The following is a 15,727-nucleotide window of genomic DNA, read 5'->3' as shown; positions in this document are numbered from 1 at the left end:
TCACAGGGTGCAGCCATTTTGCTTGTGGGAAGCATGGTGGGATGAGAGGTAGGTGGAGAGAAGCCCAAAGGAGAAGCAGAGAGGAGTGACCATGTGCATGTGGTGTCTGATCTGCAGGGTGCCCTCAGCTGTGCCTGTATGGCACTGGACCAGAGGTGGGAGCTCACAGGGAGTTGTGTGCATCAGTGGCTGGTGTTTGAGATGCATTACATGGGGCTCCATCTTTCTAGTTCAGCCACTGAACTGCTCTACCATAGCAGGTTCCTCCCTGTTTTGCTGCCATGACCAGCCACACCACAGGGCTGGCTTTTCCCCTTGCTGTAAGTGCTTTGTAGACAGGGCATTTCTACTGCCAGTTAAATAGGTCTGAGATATCCAAGACCTGAACTGGTGCAAGGCATACACTAGGAATTGTTTGGAGATAGCAACAGGGAAGACTGAAGGGTTGTCATGCTTGTAAAGCTTACATATTTTATGTGCAGTTAGGAGTGTCAGACACTGGCAAGCATTTTGGGCCTGGTGTACTCTTACTTTTCAGTCGATGACTAAGGAGGAAGAGAAGAGAGGACCCCAAAGTGTTGCTTTCTCTGTTGTAGTTTTGTCAATGAGAAAAAGCAGAGATTGAGGCTGATCCCAAGAACACTAACTGGTGCCCAGTTTCTCAGGTGCAAGCTATTTTACAGGTCCAACACAGCATACCTTGCTTCTGCTATTTGTCATTCAGGAATCAAACCCAAAAGCTTTGCCTGTATCCTTTCACCCACTCCTAACATCATGTCTCATTATGTATAGTCACATTCTAAGCACTACTGCAACACATCCAGCTCCCAGAAACACTGTAGACCTCCTTAACTATCCTGTAACTTGTGGCTTTCAGCACTGACTCCATCCCAGATGGTTTGAGGTGGATGATGGTTCTTTTTTAGTGTGTGCTGGTGATGCACATTCCTCTTGAGTCTCTCCCCATTCTAGACTTGCCCTGTCCATTGGAAAACGCGATGGAGGGTCAATGGGTACATGGTGGCTACCTCCAGCCAAGAGGTGGCTGGGCCTTGCTCTAGGTGTGGAGGGGCACAGATGGCACCCATCAGCAAAGTGTTGCTGCCACAGGCAGGCACTAGCTGCAGCACCAGTTCAAGGAAATGCGTTTTAGGTAAAACATAATTAACCTAGATACGGATCTTGATGCCACAAGACAATGCTGAAGCCAAGAGCTTAACAGGACTTTTACAAGGAGAGACAATTATGTGGATAATGAGAATAGCCACTGGTTAAAGGAGTCAGAAAACCTTTCTCTTTTGCTGTTTTCTTTATTTTTTCCAAATGAGCACCACGTCCACTTTATCTGTAATGGCTTGAATCAACTGTGAACTGTCACTACTAGGGAAAAAAAGCTACTTTGATGGGCAAGTTATTGCGTAGTGTATTACTGCATCTTGAAGTATCTCCTTGTCCAGGAGAGGTGAGCTGACCATGGGCAGAAATGCCTTTTAGTTTCCAAAACCTGTTTGAGACCCCAGACCTCACTGGGAAAGGTACTGGGAGTGGGGCCAAGGGAAGGGAGAGCATCAGTGATGGATGGCTGGGGTGGGGGGAGAGCATGTGCATGGGTTCGCTTGTAATTAGGAGATTTAAACTTTGAAAGAAGTTAATTAATAATGAAACTTGTGACTGAATGATGCAGATTGTGAAGACCGGCTTTGTCAGCAGCTGCAATTAATTACAGGCTCAGGCACAGGGAAAAGGAGGGGGTGAAGGATGTAGGGAGAGGGAGACATCACCAGAGGGAAGATGATAAACCTGGCTCCAGGCTGTTGCTGTGGTGACAGGAGGCAGTTTCCATGGTTGACAGCAATGACACATTGAAGGCAGCAGGTACTTGTAATTACCCCCTCCACCGACCCAGGCAGGCAGTAACCCCTCCTGTCTCAGGGCTGGAGATGCTCCAGTTTTCTTCTCACACTTTCTTCCTCTCTGCTGCAGGTTGGATGTGCCTTTTCAGGGCCCCCACCTGCTCTGAAAGGAAAACCACGAGGCGGCAGATTTTCCTAATGTCACTTTAATAGCCCAGGAGCAGCCAGCAATTCAGCAGCATCCTTGGAAAGCCTGGACAATGCCGGCAAATTTTCAGAGTTGTTATCCGAATAGAAGGGGAGGAGAAATCAAGTGCAGCCAGCCACAGCCTTTTGAGCAAGAAGACAAAGGCTTTGCATGTATGGCCTAAGCTGCAACAGCCCTGGGAGCACTTGCTGTGGCTGGCCAGGTCTTGCCAGCTGCCCAAAGGCACCCTCCCGTGATTCGTGTGGCCTAGGCAGAGGGGAAAAGTGCTGCAAGGCAAGGGGAGCATGGGAGCATCCTGAGTACCGACACACTGCTGCTGCCAAAGCATGCACACAGAAGTGTAGATCTGTATGAAATAAACTCCTAACTTTCAGTCCCTGTCATGGTTTCAGACCCTTTGCTTGAGTTCCCCAAGTTTGGCTGCACTAGATCTACATCACTGCTTTGCGATTCAAATGCTGGAAAGATATCACAGAAAAGGGGCCACTTTTAGAGCTCAAATATTGTAAATGAGTTCTTGGATAAGTGTGTATCGGGTCTTGACACTCCTTCAGGAGGAGAGGGATGGTGAAGAGGAGGCAGGTAGAGGATGTGGAGAGCACAGAGAAAGTCACAGAAATACACCATTTTTACCCTTTTCTGTAATACATAAATGAAGTGGCACTTGGTGAAATTAAAAGACAAAAAATTAAAAATAAATAGGAGGAAACAATTTTTTAGTGTAAAGTATAATTAGCCAGTGTAGCTCAGGGCTGCCAACTATTATCGAAACAGATATTTCAGTAAGATTATCAACAGATGATTCAAATGAATAAGCAAAGCATCTGCAGGGATACTAGTATAGCTGAGAAAACAATTATAAGGGCTATCAATCCTCATGCTTTAGGGCATAAATAGATCACCAGCTGGGGTCAGAAATGCAATTTCCCCCTATGGTTACCAAATAACTTAATTAGGCATATTGTGGAGTTTTATCCAGCATGGGTCACTGCTGGAAGCAGAATAACGGATTAGATGGACCATCAACCTGTTCCAATATGGCAACTCTTCATCTCCAAGTTCCTCTCAGAAGGGGAAAGAGGGAGACTTCTAGCCTTGTGTTATTGGAAAAGGGTCCCAGAAGTGCACTAATCATTAGGCTCATGCAGACAACTGGCTGTCCATTTTGGTTTAGATCCCTAGATTCTAGAGATCTCTGCTACATTTGAGTATAGGCCACCATGGAAAATCTCTTCCATGTATTTGGGAGATTCAGTAAACCAAGGAGGGAAGGGACTGAGCAAACCAACAGGAAAGGAGTGAGCATGTGTTTAATCATGGCAATGATTTGACTTGTATGAATACCTTAGACCTTTGTGCTACCTCTACTTTTTCCTTTTGAAAAGAGTTTTGGCTTGATCAAAAAGTGGAGTAATAAGGAGCTGAAAGGGGAAAACATAAGAATGTGAGAAGTCCAAAGTTATTTATCTTAATCTTCCTATTTTGTCACCCAAAGCCTATGGCAAGCTTATCTCAGCTATGATGCTGATGCTTTCACAGAAGTTTTCCTTGACTCTTTACCACCTGGTTTGAGTGTGTCAGCATGATGGTGATTTTGTTAAACTGCGTTACCCTGGGGATGTACCAGCCATGTGAGGATATGGACTGCCTTTCTGATAGGTGTAAAATCTTGCAGGTAAGCAGACTTCTTTCTTGTTGTGATGGTGCTTCAGTTTCATACATGCTTTCCTTTGTTGTGTGAGCAACACTTTTCCAGACAGGTTGGCAAGAATGCCCCTGGCAGTAAGCTATGCTGCTGTAAAATAGTAAGAGCTTGCTTTGAGGAGGGAAATGCTAATGAATGAAGTCTACTTGTGACCATGCAATACAGAGCAGTTGCTGACTTCCTGATTCTGTGCGTAAGCAGGGTTTTCCTGACATAGACAGCTGTAAGATACATAGCTCAGAGGTAAGCCAGGGATAAATAATCATGGTTATGGTATCCAGGCAGGAGAGAACAGCAGCTCCTAATTCATTCATTACTCTGTTGAATAGCAACGGTATTACTGAGTCCACAGGTAACATGGCATTTAGAATGCCTAAAGGGAGAAGAAACATAAGGTATACTAAGAAGACCATAGGTACATCCAACCTATGAATGCACTAGCTGTGGTTTTGCTGCTATCCCAGAGAGAAGGCGACAGCAAAGGCTGTCATCTATAGTGTTGCTGAGGCTGCAATGTTCAGATATCTGAAACCTCTGTGATTGTTACGTGCTGCCTAAGCTGTGTGTGAAGCTGCACTATGTTCTCAGCTGAGCCATTTGCAGTGGGGTGATAAGGAATCCCTCCTGGGAGACCTTGGAAGGATGGTGTTTCCCTGGCCAGGTTTGGATCTGCTGGTTCTGAGCCAATATCTCCTTTCAAGTTCATGTAAGGAGTTTCTGAGTCTACGTCAATTGCTTTACCCATGGGGAAAAAACCCATAACTTAAAAACCCTTTGCTTACTTGAGCAGCAGTAAACTGTGGTACCAGGGCTGCATATAAGAAGCATTTCCAGCCCTGCCTCTAACTCATTTTCAGAAGTATTGAAATTTGTATTTATCTCATATTCTGCATTTTAAAGTCCAAGGCTGAGAATGCTTACCAAATGTGCTCTTGGGTTTCTGTTTGGCAGGTGTTCGATGATTTCATCTTCATTTTCTTTGCTATGGAAATGGTCTTAAAGATGGTGGCCCTGGGGATCTTTGGCAAGAAGTGTTACCTTGGAGATACCTGGAACCGCCTGGATTTCTTCATTGTTATGGCTGGGTAGGTTGATAGTTTCTGGTTTTATGTGTTCTGTGTTTGCTGGAGACTTGCATGTAAAAGAAATTATGTTATTGAGGGGAAAGTTTCCACTTTGGTGCTACTTCAGTACATCTGCAGGATTTAGCAGTCTATGGAAGAAACAGTAGACAAGGTAGGTTAGCTCCCCAGCTGATGCGCAGCCATCTCACACAATTTCTGTAGGTGTTAATCTGTACTAGCTGAAGGGGCTTTTAAAACGCCTGAGTCGAGGAGCTGTAACCTTTACCAGAACCAAGCTAGCTTCTCTGTTTCCAGCAGCAGTGTTTCAAAAGTAGGAATGTCATTTTTGTTACCCTGGGCTTTTTGTATCACACTGGCCTTACCCTCAGTACTATGGGGACAAGTTGACATTTGAGTGTTTTTTACAACAAAGTTGCTATGGTGAAGCTCTGATTTCCCCTCTATATGTATGAAGTGGAAAGCCTACCAGGATTTGCCTATTGAATCACAGCAAAATGTCCATCTCTGATTTTGATGAGTGCTTTTTCTGAATTTGTCCAATTTCCATTAGACTGTCTTGTGGTACAGTTAAAAAAAAAATAAATCCAGAAATAAATATGTAATGTTGCTGTTCTCACACCAAGCAGGTAAACAGTGAATGTCTTTTCAGAGAGAACCCCCCGCTTTCCTTTTCCTCCCAAAAAGGAGCTACTCATATTTGCTGTTATGGAAGTGCATGTATTAGTGACTGAGCCAGCAATGAGTTCAAGCTCTCTTTGCAGGGCTTTCCCCTGAAGTGTGGAGCAGCACTGTCTTTATATTTGCTTTTGATACAGTTCTTCTACAGAAAGACTTGAAAGTCATTCCCTCTGGAGGGGTGTATAATTGTTTGCTTCTGGGAGGCGCAGAGATTTTCAAGCTCAGCTCAGTTGTAAATTTTGAAGGCTGATTCTCAGCCAGCTTGTGCATGAAAGGAGGACAGGCAGATGAAAGCTGTCGCTTTTCCTGAATTAACACAACATGTGTGAGATGAGAAGACCTTTTTCATGGCTGAGCCTGCTGTGATTAGCATCTGATACAAAATGGTCTGGCATGTGGGGACTGTGGGTTAAGGCACCTGACACATGGTGGTGAGGAAAACCAGATCATTGTATGCTCTAGCCTGAACTTCTGGTGACACTTTTGCCAGTGACATGATGCAGGGAAAATGAGACCCTACCAGAGCAGTCTTTGAGGAGGAAAGGGAAGAACAAGTGTGTTTGAAAGGGGGTCGTTGGAGCCCATGGTGTTCCACTGTGCGTGGGATGTGCTGCAGTATGCTGGGAGGAAAGTGTTGCTCCAGTTGGCCCAGGAGTGCTGGTGTACGGGATAAAAGACTTGGGAACTTGGGGTTTCACTCTGCCCGGTGTCCCTCAAGCCTGGTACGTGAACAATGCTATCTGGAGAGATGAAGAAATCAGTGGAGCTTAATGAAAGAGGGTGGGCTCAAGTGCTTACTCCATGCAGGAAACAAGTAAAATCCATGCTAGCTAGATGAGGAGGGAGTAAACCCCATGTCTGTTGCTGTTACTGGCAGAAATTTGAGAAGAGAGTGTCTTTTGTGCATCTGGTAGCAGTGCTAGGAAAAAAGCTCATATCTGAACTCCTTTCAATGCCAAGGAGACTTAGAATCAACTCCTTAGATATAAAATAATCAGTGTGGAGGATTTTTCATTTCAGGTCCAAGACTGAAAGAAATTTTTTTCCTGATTTCTATACAATTGTCTTCATGAGGTGTCAGACTGAAATGATAGTAATCTCATTAGAATACCCGATCTCAAAAGACTTCTGCTAAAGAAAGATTTTTCCATTTAGCTATATAGAACTAATGACTATATAATGTATCTCAAGTTATAAAAGCTTGTGGTTATTAATTCATTATTCTTTGAAATTCATTAGAATTGTCTGCACTGTTTAAATCAAATGCAAGGCTCAAATTTGCCCTTACATACAGAGTGTAGGCTTTTATTTAACCTCAAATTTAAGCTCAAAGCTTTATCCTGATTGGTTCCACACCATGGCTTCAGCTTTCTTTGGGTCCAGATGCTGTCTTAGCCTTCTGCATAAGAGAAGACATCCTGCATCAGGTCTTGCATGTTTTCTTCATGGCTGTGAGTAAGATCCTGATCTGAGGTTAATCAGTTTTCTCTAAGGGCCTTCTCTTCATGGTCCTGGACTCCCTTTACCTGCAAGGGAGGTCATAAATTTGGCTCTCAAGAAAACGTTTGTGATGTTGAGAAGTAATGCACTGCCTATAAGATGTACAGCTTCTCACAGTCTCAGGAACAAGGACTGTACTTCCCAGCCCTTTCTCTTCCCTTCTCCCTTTCCAAATAAACACCAATGAGGCAGCAAAGGTTGGAAGAGTAAACTGTAGAGTGGAAAAGCAAAGTGAAGGCAAGAGACTGTTCTGTTGGGTGTTCCTGGGCATCTGCTGCATGACAGCATATTTTATCAAAGAGCATAATGACTATTTGTTGCTATTGCCCCAGACGGTGTTTTGGTTACATAAACCATGTATTTGGGCATTCATTCTCCTCACTTCCTTGGAAAGCCAGAAGCTGTAGTTTTAGTTAGCTGAATTCCCTTGTGTGTCCCTGCCCTGCTTGCCCCTGCTCCCCACGCAACCCATCAGCTCAAGGAGGAAGACTCCATTGTCACTAAAAATATTTCGTTTCCATGGCAATAGGAGCTGTCATCACCAGAACTTTCTCCCCTCTCACACACTCCCTCCCCCAACCACCTTCAACACGTTTTTTCAGAAAGGAGTAGAAAAAAACCCCCAAACAACAGTCCTAAGTCAATGCTCTCCATTGTTCCCCTCAGAGCTCCTAAAACTGAGTAAGTCAATTTGGGTTGAAGAATGCTGACGCCCTTGTGTGCACAGACAACCAGGGCTGCAGATTCAGTTTGCTGATGCTCCAGGTCCCAGCTGCTCACTGGTGACAGGAGGTTGCAGGTTCCCAGGCATTTCAATTAGACTATGCTCCTCACCAGCTGTCCCGGTGGAAGTCCCTTTGTTTGTGATTAGCTCTTGTCTGTTGTCATGTTTCCCAAAGCAACGGGTGCATTTGGAGAGCTTGATTCAGAGGCGGCCTTCCTAAAGTTGAAAGCCTACTATGTTTTGAAAGTTGAGATAATGCAAACACTAATGATATTGGAAATGTCAGCCAGTGTCTATATGTGCATGAATTTAGGAGTTACTTATTTCCGGACTAGCACTCATCAACTTTTTAAGCCAGGCAGTTCTCTAGCAAACAAAGAGTGAGCGATTTCTCCTGCTTGCTCTTCTCTGTGAGGCAGTCGTGTTCATATGTGGTTGGAGATGATGCCACTGTCTATCTGGGAAGGAAGATACCCCTTTACATGACTCTGGCCTGAGGGTCTCTGTGCAGAGAGTGAATTCATGCAACCTGCTTGGCCTTGAGGACATCAGTTCCACTGAGGGAGTGGTTGTTCTGCCTCTCTTCAGCCATGCACTGTAATGATTTGCAGTGGGAATTATGCCTGTCTCTGTCCTCTCCTGTGGCATCCCCATGACACTTTCTGGTATGCAGTTTACTTGTGTAAATAGCTAAGTAAGTTGAGGGGACAGAGTTTCACTATGTGGCTGGGGTATAATTGTAATTACAAGTGTGTGCCCAAAACAGGTCCAAAATCTTTCCTTAACTACTTGCTGCTTGGAGTCCACTGGCTGAGGAGAGTCTCGTCTATCTTTCAGTGAATAGCCTGTCTTTGCCTCTCTCTCTGTTATTGCACTGTTGCTTGCCGTGTAGATTTCATAAGCTGTGGTCAAATCCCATCCTGACCTTGACTTTGATGAGAAGAATAGCATGATTTGTATATTTTGGCATTTTGAGATATACTTGCAGTGGGTTTTAACAGCTTTTTAAAAGTGGTGGACATCAGAACAAGGCCCAGCGCTCCATGTTAGCTGTTTCTGTGCCTTTAGTGGTAATACTTTCTCTGCATTCCAACCTGAGGTTTCCCAGTTCCTACAGCCACGCATTGCAGTAGCCCACCTAATCAATCACAGCGTCATTCTATCAGTTCATTAGGCTGCTTTGTCCATTGGCTCCAACCTTGGTTGGTTGGTTTTTTTTCCTGTCTCCTCTTCGGGAGAGAGAAAATCCCTTCCTATTAGTAGGAACATCAAACTTTGTTCCCAGATGTATGCTGTTTCATTTGTTCACACTGGCATACAGATTATTTGCATTTCCAAAGCAGTTCATGCTGTTCTATATTGCTGACTTGTCCATTTCTTTTCTGTTCTCCCAAATATATGCTTCAACTGCAAAATCCATTGGTGATTTTTGTTTTTCTTTAATTTTCTGCCATGTTTTGATAAGTAAAGAACAGAGTAGAAAGAATTGTGCATTATTGAAGTACATCTGCTCATGAATGACTATCCATTTACTGTTGCATGTGAGGTTTATTACTTAGACGGTTTTTCTCCAGCTAATATATGTCATGATGATTTCATATCATTCCAGCCATATCAACATAATTACTTGTGTGAACCAGAGTTGTAATCTCATAAGAAATTATAACACATTAGTTTGATGATGTCTATTTTTCCTTAAACCTGTGTTGATTATGGTTAATTTTATTATCCAGCTTTAATCCGTAATCTATCAAAGCTGCATATTGGCGATTTCATTACTGTGCTGTGATCAGCATCAGCCCAGTCAGCCTAGTGAGATCACTCTGTTTCTAAAGTACTGGCACAACATCAGAATCTCTTTGACCCTTGGATGCTTTCCCAGTTTTCTGAGACTAATCAAAAATCATCAGTACTGGTCCAGATCTTTTCTGGCCATCTCTTTTAAAACTCTTGTACATAAATTGTCCAGGCCTGCTTATCTTAGAATATCCATATTTTGATAAGCACAGCCTAAAATACTTGATCACAGCTGGAGATGAAACTACCTCATTATTATATATGGTACATATACACCATCTGACCTTTCCTATAGAACTTCTTTTTAATTGAAGTTTTCTGCCTTTTTACACTGTGACAATCGTTTTCTTGTTCCAGTGATTAACTTATACCATATTATGTGCTCGTTCAATTCGCTTACAGATTTTCTACAATTTCCATCTCCTAATTTATATTCCGTAAGTATTAATTTCTAAATTGTTGCTGATTCCATACTAGGAAATGCCATTTTTGACAGAGTGTGCTATTCCCCTTCCCCTTCTGTCCACTTGAGCCTCCCTAGCAAGGTTAAAATCCTTGATTTTAATATTCTCTTCATGCAGATCTTCCCACCAGGCTTTCTTAATGTTGTTTAGGCTGTTTATGCTCATAAAATGAACATTTCCTATTCTCTTTATTACTCAGGCCCCTGGCACTGGAATATAGACGACACCATTTTTCTCCTCTTTACATCTTTCTCATCTTTACATCTTTACATAATCAAGTGCCTTGATTAGTTTTGTTCTTGACATGGAGGCTTTCTAAGATTTAACTTTTTTCCTAATTTCATCACTTTCTCCTTTGGTTTTTCATCTAACAATCTCCTGACTGGTCTTTCTTTCATTTACCTAAAACATAATTCTTCTTCTAATGAAATCCTGGTTAGGATTTCTGCTTCTCCAAGGGATAGCCCAGTGCTCCTGCCCTATGCGGCTGGACAAGCCAGCAGTTTGTTGACAGATTACTCCATCATCTGCTTTGCCTTTTGCCCAGGATGGACCACCAAGGAGCTCAGCTGAATGTTTCTTGTGCAATCTTTTTCAGAAATGGTCTATAATCTGTGGTATATGATGATAAGAAAAACAATTAATTTTAAAACACATCATCATGCATTTTAAATAGTGTCTTGGAAGTTTGAAAACCTTCTTAAATTTGCATTTCACTTATAGCATAGCATCATAGCTGTCCTGATATCTTGATTTGTATTCAAAATCATCCTTTCCTTTCTGAGTAGTTACGCTGCCTTTGGAGAGGGTTTTCTGGAATCTTTGTGCAGCTGGAGATCCCTTCTCAGGCATGCCTCATACCCCTTAGATTGAGCAGAACATTTCTTCTCACTCCCTGCGCCTTTTGGCTAGTTGCTCTTCAGGAGTGCTTTATGCAGCTTCCACACTAGGAGCCTAGAAAGTATTGGTCTCTATTAACTGAGATGATAATTATTATTTGTAGCTTCTCTCTCTGATAGTTATCTACTGTCCTTCATTTCTGCTTTCCCTTAATTCCTTAGATAATTGTGTCCTTTCTTCCATAAACTGCAGTGATGCTGCTTCCTGAATCCATCTGTCCAGGCTCTTTTCAAATGTGTGCAACATCAGTGTGTGTGCTTCTGAACACCAATCATCTGCTTACCAGGAAGCCACTGGTTTACATTTATAGCCCCATGTTCATCCCTCTGCATTTCAGGGAAGGGGGATTGAAGCTCTCTGAAGGATGAGAGGTATCAGCACACCAGTCTCAAATGCCCACATGTTCCCAGGGAACAAAACTGGCACCGTGTGGTGCCCGTCCATGCTAGGAAGATGTCACTTAGCCTGCAACATGCTGGTTGGCCTTAATCTCGCAAGATGGAGAAGTGTGTTGCCAATCTTCTGCTTTTTCTTTGCTTTTAATTAACTGTGGCCCTTCAGGGACCTGGCCAGAATTTGCATAGTTATGACTTTAAAATCTCAGATCATTAAATTCTTATTAGCAGCAGTGTAAACAGCAGAATGCTCAGAAAATCTTAGTTAGCTAATCTTCGATGCCAAATGAAAGTTTCTATAAAATTATGGCAAGTTAAAGAAAACTGTAATAAATACAGCAATTAGTTGTTTCAAGCAGTGATCAGATAAAGATGGAAACCAGCAAGCAGCAGGCTAAATAGCATCTTAACTAAAGGCAGAAATATCAGAAGCACAGCCCTCCGCCCCAAAAAACACACTCACTTTTCCTCCTTAATGATACTAATTATTTCATTTGCTTTTTCCTAGTAAAACTATCCGTAGATATGCAACATATTGAAATGAAAGCAGTCATCAAAATGAAATGAATCACACCAGAGAAGAATCAAAACAAGGAGGCAGTGGTACCCTGTTACGTGTAGTTTGCAGTTATTTCCTCCATTTTTTTTGCCTCCCTAAAAGCTAATTCTCTACCACGTTAATCTAGCTTATTAAAAATAAACAAAACCCAACACCTCCAAAAAACCCCCAAAACAACATCAGCAGGCTTGCCGGACCAAAATGCAGACACCCTTTTTTAATTCTCCCTGCCCTAAGCAGTGAAATACAGAGCTCAGAGGCTGTGTTCAGACTCCTGGTTTTCAAAAGTGAGGCCCCATCGCTTGTCTTCAGTCATCTGAGCTTGGCAAGTCCCTCTGGCTTTCTTATCACAGTGTGAAAACCTGCTTATGTCTTTTCATATCATGTCTCCAAAACTATTAAGAAACTCTGACGTTTTCTCTGAGTACACAGTTTGGAGAGAAATCTGAATGTTCAGGGGCGTGAAATAATCACATTCCAGGCAGCAAGGGACCAGTCTTACAGGCTCTGGAAGCTTTCAGCAGCTTTTGCTTGCAAAGCAGTTAAAAAAAAAAAAAAGAAAAAAAAAAAGAAGAAGAAAAAAAGGTAAAAAAACGTTAAATGTTTTGTACTGGGGTGGGAGGGACAATTGCAAGTTATTTTTTTTAAGCATCATAGCCTGGAACTGTGTGATTAGTAAATTGATCACTCCCTGAAGATATGTCTTTTTATGAATAGAACTGTAGCCTTTTTAATTATTATTATATTTGTATAAAGGGAGAAAAAAGGATGTAATTTTTGTAGTCCTTGTTTCACTAGCAAGAGATTTTTTTTTTCTCAGCTTTTATGTCAGCAGAGTTGTCTTTTTGCAGCGTGATGAGCTCTAACTTTAAGAGAGATAAGCAGGGCTACTTAGCTGAGTACACTGTGGTTTGCAGAGCAATTTAGAGGCCTACTGTGTAATGTCCAATGTGATGTTATTCTATCCTTTCTATGGCAGGTGTTGAAAGGAGCTTGACTCATCTACTTAGGGTGCAATTTGAACCCTGGCCCTGGAGGCACCAAACTCTGCAAAATGTGTACAAGTGCCTGCATGGCTCGCTCTTTTAAGTATATGTCAAGTGAGCTGATAGCAGGTTCATGCTGGGGGCTGCCTTCTCCACCACGGAACAACCGATGTCCATATAGCAAAAGCTCAGGTCCAAACAACCCATTAGCTGGGAGTCAGAGCATCAGTGAAGACAACATTTTTAAGGAGGACTCCGTAGATTACTGCAGGCATGAGGTAGCTTTGGGGCTGCATGTGCTTAGCGCACCCAGTGCAGGCTGGTGTCCTGTGCTCTCTCAAGCCCCTGTCTGTTCCCAGGGCACCAGTAAAGGTTGTGCCTTCTTGCAGCTGCGAGCAAGTGAAGGAAATGGGTGCGTGTGCCACAACGCAACTCTCTGAACTGGGGAAAAGGAACACCTGGAAAAAGTCTTTAATTTCTTCTACAAAAAAAAAGTCCTGGGCCTTTGGGGGCAAGTAAGGATGTGTCACCAGCTGGGGACCAAAACACTGCATGGTGCAGAAATCTTAAAAATTAGGTCTCCTCCAGGAGTCCTGCACTCCAAGTAGCTGGTTTGCGTGTGCTATGTGTTTTTAATCTCCACTGGTATGTGTGCATCCTGTAAGTGCAGATTCAGGGTGGAAGCAGCAGCCCTCCTGTCTTGCCCAGCATCTGGACAGGCCTTGTCAAAATCTCCTGCCTCCTCTTCTGATGTTTCCAAATGGGTTTGTGAGAGATTGGATACAACCCTCACTGGTGCCTGCCTGCTGACAGCTCTCCTTGTGTACAAGCTAGGGGATATCCAACCTTAGCAACAGCTGATAATGTGTCTTGAATGCTGCATGTGCCCCATGCTCCAGCTCTTCACCTGTGTGCTCTTCCTCCTGCCTCCTTGCTGTGTCTCCAAAACTCATGGTTGCTACTATACAGGCAGTCTTGGGCACCCGTAAGTGGATTCTGCTGCCTGCTGTCCCTTTTTTTCACACCACAGACTGAGCAAATAGAGCCCCTGCGGAAGCCTGGCAAGCCCCATTCTCCACATCCCCTGCCCACTGCTTACACCTCTGGCCACAGAGGACCAGGACTGAATGGATCTAGTGATACACGTGCAAAAGCACAAGCTTTAGTTAAACTGGCTCATGATTATGAGAGGGGAGATATGGGACAATTGGAATACATTGTCCAGTGAGAGGACTGCCTTTTTTCCTTCTTCGCATTGTAGCCATGGTCTTTGAAGGCTGAGCACATGCAGTGAGTCCTTCCTTCCATCCTGGTGTGTACTACAGAGGTGGGAGGATGTCGGGGGATCACAACCCCCCAAAGTGCAGGTGAGAGATCTGAGCTGTGGGATGGCTCATATATCGGCGGGATGGACACCTTGGTAAGTGGAGAGACATCAGCTCCAACTTTTGGCACCAATATCTGAATGAAAAATTCAGACAGGGAAAACTGGCAGACTTAGTCTTGTGTTTTCCCTGTCTCCTATGTCCTGGATCTTTGAAGTGGTAGACATTCCAGTTTGTGGAATTTGATGGCCAAATCAGGGAGCTAAGGACAGAAAGGCATATTCTTGTACATGGAAGACTCTGGTTTGATGACATCTAGTCATGGTATAGGTACACATCAGGTTTATACCCCTGGCGTAGCTGAGAATCATAGAATTATAGTGTTTTGGGTTGGAAGGGTCCTGAAAGATTGTCTAGTTCCACTAGAAGAAGCTGAAGGAATTTGAAGTAGAGAGCAACTGATCTTCTGCCTTGGTCACCCCAAGTTCTCAATAGATGCAAGGACCAAATTGAAGTTCGCAGGCAGGAGAAGCTTCCCTGTGTGCAGAGACTTATAGCAAGCCTGAAATTACAGTGAGGCAGTCACAGTCACAAAGTTTCTGGCTTCATTGCCAAACCCAAATTTATTTGACAAAGAAATATGAATTGATTAGACTGCAGTTAATTAGATTTCAATTGAAATTCCCTATCAGAGATGAGGAATTAGGCAGCTTTTGAATTTGACAAAAACATATTGGCTTTGTGTCATAAGAAAAATACTGGCTTGGTATTTTTCATGAATACAGTTTAAATATTATTTCTTGGCTGCTAATTTTCAGCAAATAAAAGTTCAGGAGCTAAGACTATGAGAGTTAATAAGTATTTAATAGAGGTATAAGGAGATGTAAATATGAAGAGGTAAATGGTAATGTTTGAACTGTTTTAATCATGGATTTCATTGAGTGTAATTGCGAGGAAGCTGCTAGCCAGGCACTGCATAAGTACATTATCTGGGGTTACATTTACAGCAAGATAATGTCTGAATTTTCTGGCCTTCTTGCATGGTTTTCATATTCTTTCTATGTGTATTTTAAATAGTTTTAGTTTTTATTCCTTCATTCTGCTGGTCAGTCTGCTCTCCCGTGTCTGGCACAGAGCCCCGCTGGCCGTGCATTTCTGCTGTTGGGAAGTGAGCATCACTCTTCTGAGTTTCACTGCTGCTGGAGAAGGGGAGAGTGCCAAGACAGACCCAAGCCTGCGCTTGAGCTTATAGGTGCAGAGAAGCAAAACAAGTGCCAAGCTGTAGCTGATGAAGCTGTTCTCATTTCGTTGAGACCTCATGAGCAGTGAAGGTTTGCATAGCTGGTGGTTTGCATGCCCCCTTGTCTTCATGTACTTGCTCTCTGCTCCAGTGGCTTAGCATGGAATGGATGTACAGAAGACCAAGTGCTTTCTGGACAGGGTCAACGTGCTAACAAATTGCTTGCTTGTTCCCTGTGCTAGTTTGGTCTTATCTCTGTTAAACTCAAGGTCACTTTTGTGTTCAGCTGAGCAGACTTACCCGGTATA

General features: G+C 43.2%; 1 protein-coding gene across 1 annotated transcript in view; it reads left to right on the top strand.

Annotated features, from left to right (window-relative positions):
• LOC104405761 (voltage-dependent T-type calcium channel subunit alpha-1I-like) overlaps positions 1-15,727 on the top strand; it is a gene marked incomplete at its 3' end in the record, with an annotated part of 122,836 nt that overhangs the window by 63,053 nt on the left and 44,056 nt on the right. The window contains exons 2-3 of the mRNA XM_010014569.1: positions 3,625-3,736; positions 4,718-4,851. Coding sequence (XP_010012871.1) covers positions 3,625-3,736; positions 4,718-4,851 — 246 coding nt within the window. The remainder of the gene's footprint in view (positions 1-3,624; positions 3,737-4,717; positions 4,852-15,727) is intronic.

This window comes from Nestor notabilis, unplaced genomic scaffold (assembly GCF_000696875.1).
Source record: "Nestor notabilis isolate BGI_N333 unplaced genomic scaffold, ASM69687v1 scaffold445, whole genome shotgun sequence".
Classification (NCBI taxonomy): Eukaryota; Metazoa; Chordata; class Aves; order Psittaciformes; family Psittacidae; genus Nestor; species Nestor notabilis.
The sequence above is the reverse complement of the archived record's forward strand: the minus strand, read 5'-3'. Positions and strand labels throughout refer to the sequence as shown.